We start from the raw sequence: 14,240 nt of genomic DNA, 5'->3' as shown, positions 1-14,240 counted from the left end.
GATCTGCTGACTCACACTCATCCGCGCTGTATCCCACACAGCGGTATATTCATAGGTCACACTAGCAGTATTTGGTCAGTATTTTACCTCAGTATTTTACCTCAGTATACGGTCAGTATTTTACCTCAGTATTTTACCTCAGTATACGGTCAGTATTTCACCTCAGTATTTGGAGCCAGAACCAGGAGTGGGTGATAAATGCAGAAGTGGTGACGAGTTTCTATTATACTTTTCCTCTGATTGTTCCTCTCCTGGATACTGACCGAATACTGACCGAATACTGACCGTGTGACTGCGGCCCATAGATGATAAATCATTGCAGAATTAACCCTTTCAGGATCAGGACAATTTTACATTTTCACCCTTTTTTTTTCCTCCTCTTCTTCCGAGAGCCACAATCTTTTTTTTTATATTTTATTTTTTCCATCCATGATTTTTTATCGTTGTAGTTTTCAGAGACGTCATTCATTTTTACCACATAATGTATCGAGAAATAGGAAAAATAGTTCCAAGGTAAAAAAACAAAAAGATAAAATAAATTCCACCATTGTTTTCTCGAGGTTTTTTTTTTAAATTTTATTACATTCATTGTGCGATAAATATGACCTGAGCCCAGCAACGGGATTCTCCAGAGCGATACAATTACGGCTAAATCAAACTTGTAGTTTTTTAGTTTTTTTATAATTATTATTTTAGCTGTTTTTCTTGGCGTTATTTTGCAGTCCAGATGACAGGGTGATGACTTTCTATTCCATTAGTTAGGAGACGTGTGGCAAATCAGAACATCGTCAGTTTTACAGTTTTTATTTATTTTTTTTTATGTATTTTTTATGACGTTTATTTAATGTTATATCATTGTAGCTTGGATTTTTCTATTTCATGTTTGTTTTGACTTTCTGACTGAAGATGTCTGTTTGTACACATGACTATACCCCCTATGTGCACTATCATCCATCCCACGGCTCACGCACGCTCTCCCCCGCACACGGACGCTCCCTGAGTGACAGAAGAACGCGCTGTGGGAGGTTTGGTCCTCGGCGGCCGCCGTCCCCGTCCCCTCTGCGCTCTCCGTAGCGTCTGTCAGGAACATGTTGACCGCTCTCCGCCGCCGGCTGCCCTGTGCTCGGGCTCTGTGGAGGGGGAGAGCCGCCTCCGGGCTCAGCAGCAGCAATGACAGCCCCGGGCAGAAGAGCAAGTACCGGGACACCGTGCTGCTGCCTCACACCGACTTCCCCATACGCCGGAGCCCGGAGGACACAGTCAGCACCGAGCGGCGCCTGCAGGAGGTGAGGAGACGGGGAGCAATGGCGGGAGAGGGGGCACAGTGCCAGGAGAGGGGTAATGGGGGTGCAGTGACCGCAGGCTGAGACTGGTGAGGACAGGGGGCGCTGCACCAAGGGGTCATCCCATAAGGATAGGGGCAAAGGCAAGAGGGCACGGGGCTGACAGGGGTCATGGAACACGGGGCTGACTTTAGGGGGCGTGTAGTACGGGGGTGGCGGGCACGGGGCTGACTTTAGGGGGTATGTAGTACATGGCTGACGGTGGAGGGCAAGGGGCTGGCTTTAGGGGGCGTGTAATACGGGGCTGATAGTGGTGGTGGGCACGGGGCTGACTTTAGGGGACGTGTAGTACGGGGATGGCGGGCACGATGCTGACTTTAGGGGGTATGTAGTACAGGACTGACGGTGGTGGGGACAGGGCTGACTTTAGGGGGTGTCTAGTACGGTGCTGATGGTGGTGGGCACAGGGCTGACTTTAGGGGGTGTCTAGTACGGTGCTGTCCGTGGTGGGCACAGGGCTGACTTTAGGGGGTGTCTAGTACGGTGCTGACGGTGGTGGGCACAGGGCTGACTTTATGGGGTGTCTAGTACGGTGCTGACGGTGGTGGGCACAGGGCTGACTTTAGGGGGTTTCTAGTACGGTGCTGATGGTGGTGGGCACAGGGCTGACTTTAGGGGGTGTCTAGTACGGTGCTGTCCGTGGTGGGCACAGGGCTGACTTTAGGGGGTGTCTAGTACGGTGCTGACGGTGGTGGGCACAGGGCTGACTTTATGGGGTGTCTAGTACGGTGCTGACGGTGGTGGGCACAGGGCTGACTTTAGGGGGTTTCTAGTACGGTGCTGATGGTGGTGGGCACAGGGCTGACTTTAGGGGGTGTCTAGTACGGTGCTGTCCGTGGTGGGCACAGGGCTGACTTTATGGGGTGTCTAGTACGGTGCTGACGGTGGTGGGCACAGGGCTAACTTTAGGGGGTGTCTAGTACGGTGCTGACGGTGGTGGGCACAGGGCTGACTTTAGGGGGTGTCTAGTACGGTGCTGACGGTGGTGGGCACAGGGCTGACTTTATGGGGTGTCTAGTACGGTGCTGACGGTGGTGGGCACAGGGCTGACTTTAGGGGGTTTCTAGTACGGTGCTGATGGTGGTGGGCACAGGGCTGACTTTAGGGGGTGTCTAGTACGGTGCTGTCCGTGGTGGGCACAGGGCTGACTTTATGGGGTGTCTAGTACGGTGCTGACGGTGGTGGGCACAGGGCTAACTTTAGGGGGTGTCTAGTACGGTGCTGACGGTGGTGGGCACAGGGCTGACTTTAGGGGGTGTCTAGTACGGTGCTGACGGTGGTGGGCACAGGGCTGACATTAGGAGGGTTGTAGTATGGGGCTGATGGTGGTGGGCACAGGGCTGACATTAGGAGGGTTGTAGTATGGGGCTGATGGTGGGCACAGGGCTGACATTAGGAGGGTTGTAGTACGGGGCTGATGGTGGTGGACACAGGGCTGACATTAGGAGGGTTGTAGTACGGGGCTGATGGTGGTGGACACAGGGCTGACATTAGGAGGGTTGTAGTACGGGGCTGACAGTGTGGGGCACAGGGCTGACATTAGGAGGGTTGTAGTATGGGGCTGATGGTGGTGGGCACAGGGCTGACTTTAGGAGGGTTGTAGTATGGGGCTGATGGTGGTGGGCACAGGGCTGACATTAGGAGGGTTGTAGTACGGGGCTGATGGTGGTGGGCACAGGGCTGACATTAGGAGGGTTGTAGTATGGAGCTGATGGTGGTGGGCACAGGGCTGACTTTAGGAGGGTTGTAGTATGGGGCTGACGGTTGTGGGCACGGGGCTGACTTTAGGGGGTGTGTAGTACGGGGATGGCGGGCACGATGCTGACTTTAGGGGGTATGTAGTACAGGACTGACGGTGGTGGGGACAGGGCTGACTTTAGGGGGCGTGAAATACGGGGCTGATGGTGGTGGGCACAGGGCTGACTTTAAGGGGTGTCTAGTACGGTGCTGTCTGTGGTGGGCACAGGGCTGACTTTAGGGGGTGTCTAGAACGGTGCTGACGGTGGTGGGCACAGGGCTGACATTAGGAGGGTTGTAGTATGGGGCTGATGGTGGTGGGCACAGGGCTGACATTAGGAGGGTTGTAGTACGGGGCTGACGGTGGTGGGCACAGGGCTGACATTAGGAGGGTTGTAGTACGGGGCTGATGGTGGTGGGCACAGGGCTGACTTTAGGAGGGTTGTAGTACGGGGCTGATGGTGGTGGGCACAGGGCTGACTTTAGGAGGGTTGTAGTATGGAGCTGACGGTGGTGGGTACAGGGCTGACTTTAGGAGGGTTGTAGTATGGGGCTGACGGTTGTGGGCACGGGCTGACTTTAGGGGGTGTGTAGTACAGGGCTGATGGTAGGAGCATGGACCACAGAGCTAACTGTTGTGGGCTCGGGGCTGACGTAGGGGGCAGGGACCACTGAGTTTTCGGAGATGGGTACATGGCTGACTAGTAGGAGTGAATGTCGGATAAGACAGGACTCTTGGGCAATGGGACAGAGGAATTTTGGGGCACAGTGATGGATGAAGATTTCAGAGGTTTTGGAACAGAATTGACTCATAAGAGGTATTGGGGTAAAGTAGATCTGTGGAGGCAGAGGGATTACGGGAAGGTATTGGGGCACTGCGAATGTGGAGTTATCGAAGGGAACTGGAAATCCCAGGGGAACTGGGACAGAGAAGATAATGGGATGTTCAGGGGTCTGAGGTGGGAGGGGCTCAGGGGGTACTGGGATTGGCAGGGAACATAGTGGGCACTGGGAAGAAATAAGATGTTGGAGAAGGGATTGATTTTCAGGGATCACAGGAAGCATTTGGTTGAAGTGATCTCGGGCACTGAGGATGGGTGCTATCGCAGGAGCACAGGTACGGGCGATGCCAGCTGGCTCCATATGTTGTGTGCCAGCTTTGTACCATTATTATCATACATGTATGTATTTTTCTCATAGGAGACAAACTTCTTGCAGCTTTATAATTGGCAAAAAGCGAGAAAAACTAAAAAAGAATTCAGTCTCCACGATGGCCCCCCCTATGCCAACGGAGACCCCCATGTTGGCCATGCACTTAATAAAGTAAGTGGATCAGTGCCGGTGTCGATCAGACTCATCCTGACTCTTCTGATTACAAGCTGCATTGTATAAGAATTTACAAATGTCAGAACCTCTGCTGGCTGTCGGTGAATGCGATCCTTTCATGTTCACATCCAGAGGCTGACCGTAATTTATTAAGGGGATTTCTGGGGTTACAGTAATTGTTACAGAGCAAATGAATTTAATTTATAAATCCAAACAATTACGTATCTTCCCCATGACCCACCAGATCATATAGCCCAGCTCAACCTGAAATTAATATATTGAAGTCTTTATTCTGTTTAGTGGTGCAGTGTCTTGATAATCCATGTTGTGAATGTTGAATCTATGTGAATTAAGACGTTTGTGTGAGGGTTGCGTAGTTCTCCCTATATATCATTTATCGCATGCACATATGATGACATAAATGACAAACTTCGTTGAACATGTTATTCTGCTTAATATGGGGATGTTACCCCCCCCCCGACGGTGTATATGTGAATGCTCTTAAGTTGCTCCCATGTTTTTCAGATACTTAAGGACATAACAAATCGTTTCCAAATGATGAGGGGCTACAAAGTGAGCTACGTACCCGGGTGGGATTGCCACGGACTGCCAATAGAGCTCCGAGCCCTGGCGGAGATTGGAAACCAATCTGAGAGTCTCTCCCCTATGGAGATAAGAAGCCGAGGTAAGGAGTATGGTGGAGGGGAGGTGGGCACATGGGATCAGATTTGTTTCTCTGCCCTAAAGGAGATCATTACACTGTGTTCCAAATTGTTATGCAAATTGGATTTAAGTGTCATGAAGATTTAATTGTTTTGTTTTTCAAATAAACTCGTGGATGTTATTGTGTCTCAGGGCTCAATGGATCACTGAAATCAATCTTAAACACATGTGATAATTAGTTTTCCAGGTGATTCTAATTAAAGGAAAACTACTTAAGGGTATGTGCACAGGTCAGGATTTTGTCAGGATTTTTCATCAGGTTTTGTAGCCAAAACCAGGAGTGGGTGATAAATGCAGAAGTGGTGCATATGTTTCTATTATACTTTTCCTCTAATTGTTCCACTCCTGGTTTTGGCTACAAATCCTGATGAAAAATCCTGACAAAATCCTGACAAAATCCTGACGTGTGCACATACCCTAAAAATGATGTTCCACATTATTAAGCAGGCCACAGGTTTCAAGCAATATGGGAAATAAAAAGGATCTCTCTGCTGCTGAAAAGCGTTAAATAGTGCAATACCTTGGACAAGGTATGAAAACATTAGATATTTCACGAAAACTTAAAGAGTGATCATCATACTATGAAGAGATTTGTGACTGAAACAGAGCACAGACAGAGTTCATGCAGATAAAGGCATAATGAGGAAGGTTTCTGCCAGACAAATTCATTGGATTAAGAGAGCAACTGCCAAAATACCATTACAAAGCAGCAAACAGTTATTTGAAGCTGCTGGTGCCTCTGGAGTCCCTGGAACCTCAAGGTGTAGGATCCTTCAAAGGCTTGCTGTGGTACATAAATCTATTATTTGGCTACCTCTAAACAGTGTTCACAAGCAGAAACGGTTGCAGTGGGCCCAGACATACATGAAGACTAATTTTCAAACAGTGTTATTTACTGATGAGTGTCGAGGTGGATGGCCACCATGTCCCAACAAGGCTGCAGCGTCATCAAGGAGGTGAAGGAGTCATGCTTTGGGCCGGAATCATGAGGAAAGAGCTGGTAGGGCCCTTTAAGGTTCCTAAAGGTGTGAAAATGACCTCTGCAAAGTATATAGAGTTTCTGGCTGACAACTTTCTTCCATGGTGTAAAAAGCAGAAACATGCCTTCTGGAGCAAAATCTTCTTCATGCTGACAATGCACCATGTCATGCTGCAAAGAAAACCTCTGAGTCATTGGCTGCTATGGGCATAAAGGGAGATAAACTCATGGTGTGGCCACAATCTTCCCCTGACCTCAACCCTATAGAGAACCTTTGGAGTATCATCAAGCAAAAGATCTATGAGGGTGGGAGGCAGTTCACATCAAAACAGCAGCTCTGGGAGGCGATTCTGACTTCATGCAAACAAATGCAAGCAGAAATTCTCCAAAAACTCACAAGTTCAATGGATGCAAGAATTGTGAAGGTGACATCAAAGAAGGGTCCTATGTTAACATGTAACTTGGCCCGTTAGGAGGTTTTGGAGTTAAGTAGCTTTTTTGCTCAGTGAATGTGACCTCCTAATGCTGCAAATTCCACAAATGAGCATTTTCAGTTCTTTAAAACATATCAAATGTTTAGAAATTCTACTGTACCTAATAATTTGGAGCAGTGCATTTTGAGTTTTTGTTCATTTTGGAGATTATACTGTTATCATTGGGAGGTTTCTTCAGTAACATTTGATGCTAATGGGTGATGACTTTTATTAGACCGATTGTCATTTGTCATTTGCACCGACCATTTAAAAAAATCCTAGAAAAATATCATTTGCATAATAATTTGGAACAGTGTAATTATATATGTATTGGTGTGTTGATGTGTTAAGATACTTGCTGATCGCCATCTTCTCTGGTCTCCAGCACCGCTCTGTTCCTCTTCTATCTCAAGTGGCCTAAAATCAGACTTGCTTGTTCCTACCGGGGTTTATGTGTGGACCGGAAGTAATTTTCCTCAATGTAATTCTATGGATCCTCGTCCTGAGTCTCATAGACTTATACAGAGAAAGCCGCACAGAAAACATGGAGTGAACCAACAAAAGTGTAGAGCGGTCACATGGGATCGGGGCAGCGCTGGCAACCGGGCAAGACCGCGCTCCTTAGAATTACTTTGGCAAAAGCAACTTCCGATCCTTACGTAAGCCTCTGTATGAGCCGGCTAGTCTTTCAGGTTGTGGAGTGGAGCTGGAAATTGGAAACAACGGCGATCAGTAAGTATTCTAAGACCCTTACACACTATTACATAGATAAGGAGGGATCACGGAACACAAATTTTGTTGAGACCTCTATAAAGTGTAACTGCACCCGTTTTTATAAGTGGTGTGTTCTTCAGTCATGGAGGAGTGAGGTGCTCACCCTTCATTTTAGTAATCGGCGGCCATCTGCAGCACCCCAGATCCTCATTGTTCAAGGCTTCTGATATGTGTGTGTAACATCTCTCTGTAAGTGCAGTTATATAGCCTTAGGATATGCCATCACAAGGTGGGGTCTAACCTCCGAGACCCCCATCAGCCTTCAGAATGAATGGGCCATTATGCTTCTGTTTCTACAAACGCCACATCAGCTTGTTCTTGTAGGTGCTGTGCTTGGTACTGTAGCTCAGTCACATTCATGTGAATAGGAGTTGAGCTACAGTATCCTGGAACAACCATTACTCAGTTTACAGAGTCAGTGCAAGAGCTGACAACAGCTGATCAGCGGTTCGTGCTGGGTGTCAGGCCGCCATAAATTATTGATGACTTATCCTAAAGACTAAAGGAATTAGAATAATAAAACATTGAATTAATCTTCTCTGCTTCTCTCCAGCTAGGGCATTTGCAGAAAAGGCCATTGAGAAGCAGAAGTCCTCCTTCATCCGCTGGGGAGTAATGGCCGACTGGGATAACTGTTATTACACTTATGATAAGAAGTACGAGGCAAAGCAGCTCGATGTTTTCTTTAAGATGCACGAAAAGGTGAACACCAGCATACCGCCATCTTTACTCTGCAAAAAAGATTATACAACACTAAATGATTGCTTTTTTTAATTAAAAGAAAAAAAAATTTTGCTTTTTTTTTTTTAATTGTTTATTCTATGTTGGCAATCTTCTGGGAAACTACTTTGCTCAGGGTGCAGTCACTCTGTGACAATCGAATGGTTAAACGGTGACCTTTAAGTCCTTGCCTTTAAAGCAAGAGCTGGGCTGTCACATGACAGCTCAGCTTGCACTCCATGGGCAGTCTGATATGAGACAGCGCCGAGCAAAACTTGTTTTATGGTGCCGATAAAAACATTGCAATGTAAGAAGCAAGGCCCACACTAAAATGGCACATGTGTGGTAATTAAGGGGTTCTTAAATATTTCATTTTTACGTTGTTCTCTGTACAGGGTCACATATACCGGGATTACAGACCCGTATTTTGGTCCCCATCAACAAGGTAAGGAATATAATGCCTGCCATGTGTGTTTGACATAAAACAAGTGAGGCGCTAATATTATTATTATTATTTATTTTTTTATCATTTCTTACTTTTATTTGGTAGAAATTAGCAAAAAGATTCGTAGGACCCCGGTCAGGCGTCAACATCGGTTCTGGGTCCTACTAACTAATAGGCTACTTTCACACTAGCGTCGTACGATGCACGACGAATTGCGTCGTTGCGACGTACCGACGCTAGCAGTGAAAGCGCCGCACAACGGGGGCAGCGGATGCTGTTTTTCAACGCATCCACTGCCCCATTGTGAGGTGCGGGGAGGCGGGGGCGGAGTTCCGGCCGCGCATGCGCGGTCGGAAAGGACGGTCTTGACGCACCAAAAAACATTACATGCAACGTTTTTTGGTGGCGACGGACCAACGCAACCGTCGCACGACGGTTGCGACGTGTGGCAATGCGTCGCACTGCGTCGCTAATGGAAGTCTATGGAGAAAAAACGCATCCTGCAAGCACTTTTGCAGGATGCGTTTTTTCTATGAAAACGACGCATAGTGACGTGCAGTGCACGACGCTAGTGTGAAAGTAGCCTCGCTAGTGTGAAAGTAGCCTAACTCTCGCTTTTGACATCCTCTACGTCTGGAGGAAAGAAGGTTTAAGCATAATAACAGACGCGGGTTCTTTACTGTAAGAGCAGTGAGACTATGGAACTCTCTGCCGTATGATGTTGTAATGAGTGATTCATTACTTAAATTTAAGAGGGGACTGGATACCTTTGTGGAAAAGTATAATGTTACAGGGTATATACACTATATTCCTTGATAAGGCGTTGATCCAGGGAATTAGTCTGATTGCCGTATGTGGAGTCGGGAAGGAATTTTTTTTCCCCAATGTGGAGCTTACTCTTTGCCACATGGGTTTTTTTTGCCTTCCCCTGGATCAACATGTTAGGGCATGTTAGGTTAGGCTATGGGGTGAACTAGATGGACTTAAAGTCTTCCTTCAACCTTAATAACTATGTAACTTGAATGCTGGCATCCTGGTCAGCCTTGGCTTTCACAAGGCCCCCATGATGTATGCCTTGACCCAGGGTGCTGCAAATCTTTTTTGCTCATCTGTAATATTTTATGATGTATTTTTATTTGATCACATTTTTCTTTTTCTTTTTTTTCCCACAACTTTCTAGAACAGCCCTGGCTGAGGCCGAGTTAGAATACAACCAGCAACACGTCAGCCGATCCATCTTTGTAAAGTTTCCACTGCAGAAACCTCCCCCCAAACTCGCTTCTGTCATAGGTAACATCCCCTGGAACAAAACAATTTCTCTTTAATGTGTGCTATTTAATACATGCAACTTGGAAAAAAAATTCAGACATGAAGAAAATTCTAAAAAAAATATTCTTTATTGGCATAAAGTTCCATACTGCTGTCAATAGGGGCAGTGTCAGAGAGCTGGTTCAGACAGTGGGGTCAGTTCTGGGATGGATGTAAAGTGTAGATGGACTTTTTAAACAATTTTTGACGTGTGAAAGAGACATGCTACATGTTTTCATACGAGGTCCAGGGGCTGAGACGTCCAATTATTGCTGAAGGAGCGGAGATGCCCAGCTCTCCCCTGATGTACAAGACTGACTACTTAGACTTTCTCTCGAGTTTTTCTTCAGTCTTGGAGAAGAGGAGCGCTTAGCTGAACGCTTCTTCTCCGTTTTAGTGACCTCTACAGGCTTCGGCACTCTGCGGCATTTCTTGGCATGTTTAGTAGGCACGATCTGCAGCAATACTGCGATTATTATACTTTGTTTGATTCACAGATGGATCCGCTACGGTCAGCGCCCTGATTTGGACGACGCAGCCGTGGACCATTCCAGCTAACCAGGCGGTCTGCTACATGCCGGAAACTATGTACGTCTTTTTTTTTATAGTCACATTGATATTATATAGGACAGGAAAGCCGACGAGACTCGTACATCCAAGATTTTGCTATGCGGATGAGATGGTAAATTTATAGAATGTCTGTAGGAAATGCCATCCAATGGAGGACCCAGTGAAAGAGGCATTCTTTGTAAGCTGTAAGGGTGACAACGCCTTTTCAATCATGACTGTATATTCTTCGCTCCACTTTGTATTTTCGTTTATGATGGCTTAGGATAGGTAATTGACATGAGATTGGTTGGGGTGCCATGAGTCAGACCCCAACCGCTCACCTGATTGAAGGGTGTGATGTCGTACCAGAAGTGGCCCAGCTCCCTACACTGTGTAGTGGGTGTAAATAGTACCGCAATCGCACTGTTTTGCTCATTGGTGGAGTCATCCACAGCCTGCGTACATTGCCTGATTATCGGGGAAACCGGCGAGCACAGGCACTCTCATTCTCGATGATCGTCCCTAACAGATCCTGCCTAATCCTCTGTATTACTTGCAGGTACTCCATTGTGAAGTGCGGATCTTCAGGGGAGATGTATATCCTGGCTGCTGATTGTGTGGAGTCCACGGCACTGTCCCTGGGGACTAAATTTGAGGTCATTTCAACATTTAAAGGTGAATTTTAATAATTCTCTCTGCAGAGTGCAACTATCGTTCACTACATCTTGCAAGAGATTTGTAAGGGCAGATGTCCCAATACAAACTGCATACATCATCTATTAGATCTCTAAGATCTAAAGTATGCTGACCTCCCCTGCGTGGGAAGGTTTTTCTTGATCTGTTCAATTTTAAAAAATCTAATAAAATTTATTGAAACAAAAAAAAAAGATCTCTAAGACCTGATGGGGCTGGTGACTTAATGTATAATCCTCAAACAGACAGGAAAACGTCCGCAAAGGGTTATGCAGCCATACTTATGTTGAATGTTGAAGCAAGCACACCAGTATCATCAGATCTAACAGTTTTTTTTTTTAATAACGTATGCAGATTATATTGTGAAATCTGGTGACAGAGCCTCAATAGGGATCAGTTACACCTGTCAATGGGTTGTGTATGGAATTGCCGCTCGGGTCCTATTCACTTCAATGGAGCTGAGATTCTTAGTGACACTGTTTGTCAGAAAGCAGCCATGATTTTCTACTAATAAACATAAAAATATATGTAGCCAAATTGTTATGTAAAGACCCCAGGGGGGGGACATTTGTTAACTTTTCACTATAGTTGTGTTTGGCAAATTTTCATTATATCTTCCTTCTTTGACAACCCAGGAGCTGATCTGGAGAACGGCGTCTGCGATCACCCTGCCGTACCTGGACGCACGTCTCCCCTCCTAGCTGCAAACCACGTGACTATGGGAAAGGGCACCGGCCTTGTGCACACTGCGCCTGCTCACGGCATCGAAGACTACGGAGTGGCCTCCAATCACAAGTTACCTGTGGTCAGTGACTATTGATGCTTGTAATAAATGGTCATTTGGTTCATTACAAGCATTGTCATTCAGGATTAGAAAAAAACATGGCTGCCTTCATACAAAAGAAACGCCACCCGTGTGTGACATTGCAGCTTTGCACCATTCAAGTTGTAATACCAGACACAAACCGTAGACAAGGGCGGCGCTGTATTTAGAACTCAGCAGCCATGTTTTCTAACACTAGACAACCCATGTAACTTATCGGGTGCTGTAGGTAAAAAATACTGTTTTTGAGAAGCCTCGTCCTGTGTCCCTTAGTGCTGCTTCCTTTAAATTTCTGCTATTTGTGCAGAGCAATCAGCACAACGCTAAACTATCTTACAAAGCAATCAAAGACAATTGATCATCATGATCATCTCACGTTTTCGCTTTTTTTGTCATAAATTAAGTAAATGAACTTTGAATAAGTTTTTGGTTTGTTCTCCCCCCCTTCCCCCTCATTTTCTGAAGGACTGTCTGGTGGATGAAGCCGGACGCTTTACTGCTGAAGCTGGAGCTGATTTGGAAAGTAAAGTTGTGCTTGGAGATGGAAATGAAGCCGGTATGTAATCTGTAAAAGGGAAGTAAAATCTCAAATTACCAGAACTGCACTGTAGAGGGCGCTCTGGGCTGCAATTAGACATGAAGATTTCGTGGCAGTTTTGTGAGCCAAAGTCACGAATGGATCAAAGGCTGCCACGAAAATACCCACCTGTTTGTCTCAGTCTATCCATTTGTCTGTCTCTTATATTTTTAGCTGCTTGAGCAAAAATAAGCAGGTACGGTGAGAGGAGGTCTAATTGACTACTAAGCCTTAGTAATTTTCCCTCCTTAGAAGAATAAAAAAGACTCACATTTATCAAGTAGCATGTGTCAATTTTTCTTGGAAATTGAGTCTCAAAAATTATCAAGTAGGGGGAAAAAAAGAGGGTTTGGGCTGCTTACCGTAAAATCTATCTCTGAGCCTTCATTGGGGGACGCAGGAAACCATCGGACGAGTTAAAGCAGTCCGAAGGGTGGGAAGTAAAAAGAAACGGAAGAGCGTCCAGAGCAGGGCTGTGCACAGGAGACTTCCGCTAGCAGAACCTTCCTACCTCCGCTCCCATCGGCCGAGGCATGGTTATATAAGCACTCTGTAAAACTTTAAGGGTATGTGCACACGCTGCGGATTCCATTGCGGAATTTTCCGCAGCGGATGTGATAAATCCGCAGCGCAAAACCGCTGCGGTTTTTCCTGCGGATTTATCGTGGTTTCTATTGCGGTTTCCGCTGCGGGTTTACACCTGCAGATTTCTATTGGAGCAGGTGTAAACCCACAGCGGAATCCGCACAAAGAATTCACATGCTGCGGAATATAAACCGCTGCATTTCCGCACGTTTTTTTCCGCAGCATGTGCACTGCGGATTTCGTTTCCCATAGGTTTACATTGTACTGTAAACTCATGGGAAACCGCTGCGGACCCGCAGCTGCTGAAACGCTGCGGTTCCGCAGCAAAATCCGCAGCGTGTGCACATACCTTAAGAAGGTATGTACTGAACACCATGTAGCAGCCTTGTTGAGCCTGATGGTGAACGGCCCAGGAGACCCCAACTGCTCGAGTGGAGTGAGCTTTGATCCGGGCGGGGGCAGTCTATCCTGTGTGCGATACACTTCCAAAATGGCAGAAAGGATCCAGCGGTATAGGAGCAGTGTGTGGGCCTCATATGCTGGACATCGGGGGGCTGTGTGGGCCTCATATGCTGGACATCGGGGGGCTGTGTGGGCTTCATATGCTGGACATTGGGGGGCTGTGTGGGCCTCATATGCTGGGCATCGGGGGGCTGTGTGAGCCTCATATGCTGGACATCGGGGGGCTGTGTGGGCCTCATATGCTGGGCATCGGGGGGCTGTGTGAGCCTCATATGCTGGACATCGGGGTGCTGTGTGGGCCTCATGCTGGACATCAGGGGGCTGTGTGGGCTTCATATGCTGGACATCATGGGGCTGTGTGGGCTTTATATGCTGGACATCGGGGGGGCTGGGGGGGCTGTGTGGGCTTCATATGCTGGACATCGGGGGGCTGTATGGGCCTCATATGCTGGACTTGGGGAGGCTATGGGCCTCATATGCTGGACATGGGGAGGCTGTGTGGGCCTCATGCTGTCCATGGGGAGGCTGTGTGGGCCTCATGCGGACAGGGGGCTGTGTGGGCTTCATATGCTGGACATCATGGGGCTGTGTGGGCTTTATATGCTGGACATCGGGGGGGCTGGGGGGGCTGTGTGGGCTTCATATGCTGGACATCGGGGGGCTGTATGGGCCTCATATGCTGGACTTGGGGAGGCTATGGGCCTCATATGCTGGACATGGGGA

The 14,240-nt window shown here is 47.2% G+C and overlaps 1 protein-coding gene across 1 annotated transcript in view; it reads left to right on the top strand.

The window, feature by feature from the left end:
• Nucleotides 1-949: 949 nt before the first annotated feature.
• The window catches only part of IARS2 (isoleucyl-tRNA synthetase 2, mitochondrial), a 65,488-nt gene continuing 52,197 nt past the window's right edge, over nt 950-14,240 (top strand). Inside the window, exons 1-10 of the mRNA XM_077282244.1 lie at nt 950-1,286; nt 4,281-4,403; nt 4,932-5,091; nt 7,909-8,057; nt 8,471-8,520; nt 9,701-9,810; nt 10,326-10,416; nt 10,937-11,052; nt 11,706-11,875; nt 12,359-12,449. Coding sequence (XP_077138359.1) covers nt 1,089-1,286; nt 4,281-4,403; nt 4,932-5,091; nt 7,909-8,057; nt 8,471-8,520; nt 9,701-9,810; nt 10,326-10,416; nt 10,937-11,052; nt 11,706-11,875; nt 12,359-12,449 — 1,258 coding nt within the window. The 5' untranslated portion in view covers nt 950-1,088. The remainder of the gene's footprint in view (nt 1,287-4,280; nt 4,404-4,931; nt 5,092-7,908; nt 8,058-8,470; nt 8,521-9,700; nt 9,811-10,325; nt 10,417-10,936; nt 11,053-11,705; nt 11,876-12,358; nt 12,450-14,240) is intronic.

Source organism: Ranitomeya variabilis, chromosome 2, assembly GCF_051348905.1.
Source record: "Ranitomeya variabilis isolate aRanVar5 chromosome 2, aRanVar5.hap1, whole genome shotgun sequence".
Classification (NCBI taxonomy): Eukaryota; Metazoa; Chordata; class Amphibia; order Anura; family Dendrobatidae; genus Ranitomeya; species Ranitomeya variabilis.
This window is presented reverse-complemented; position numbering and strand designations above follow the sequence as displayed.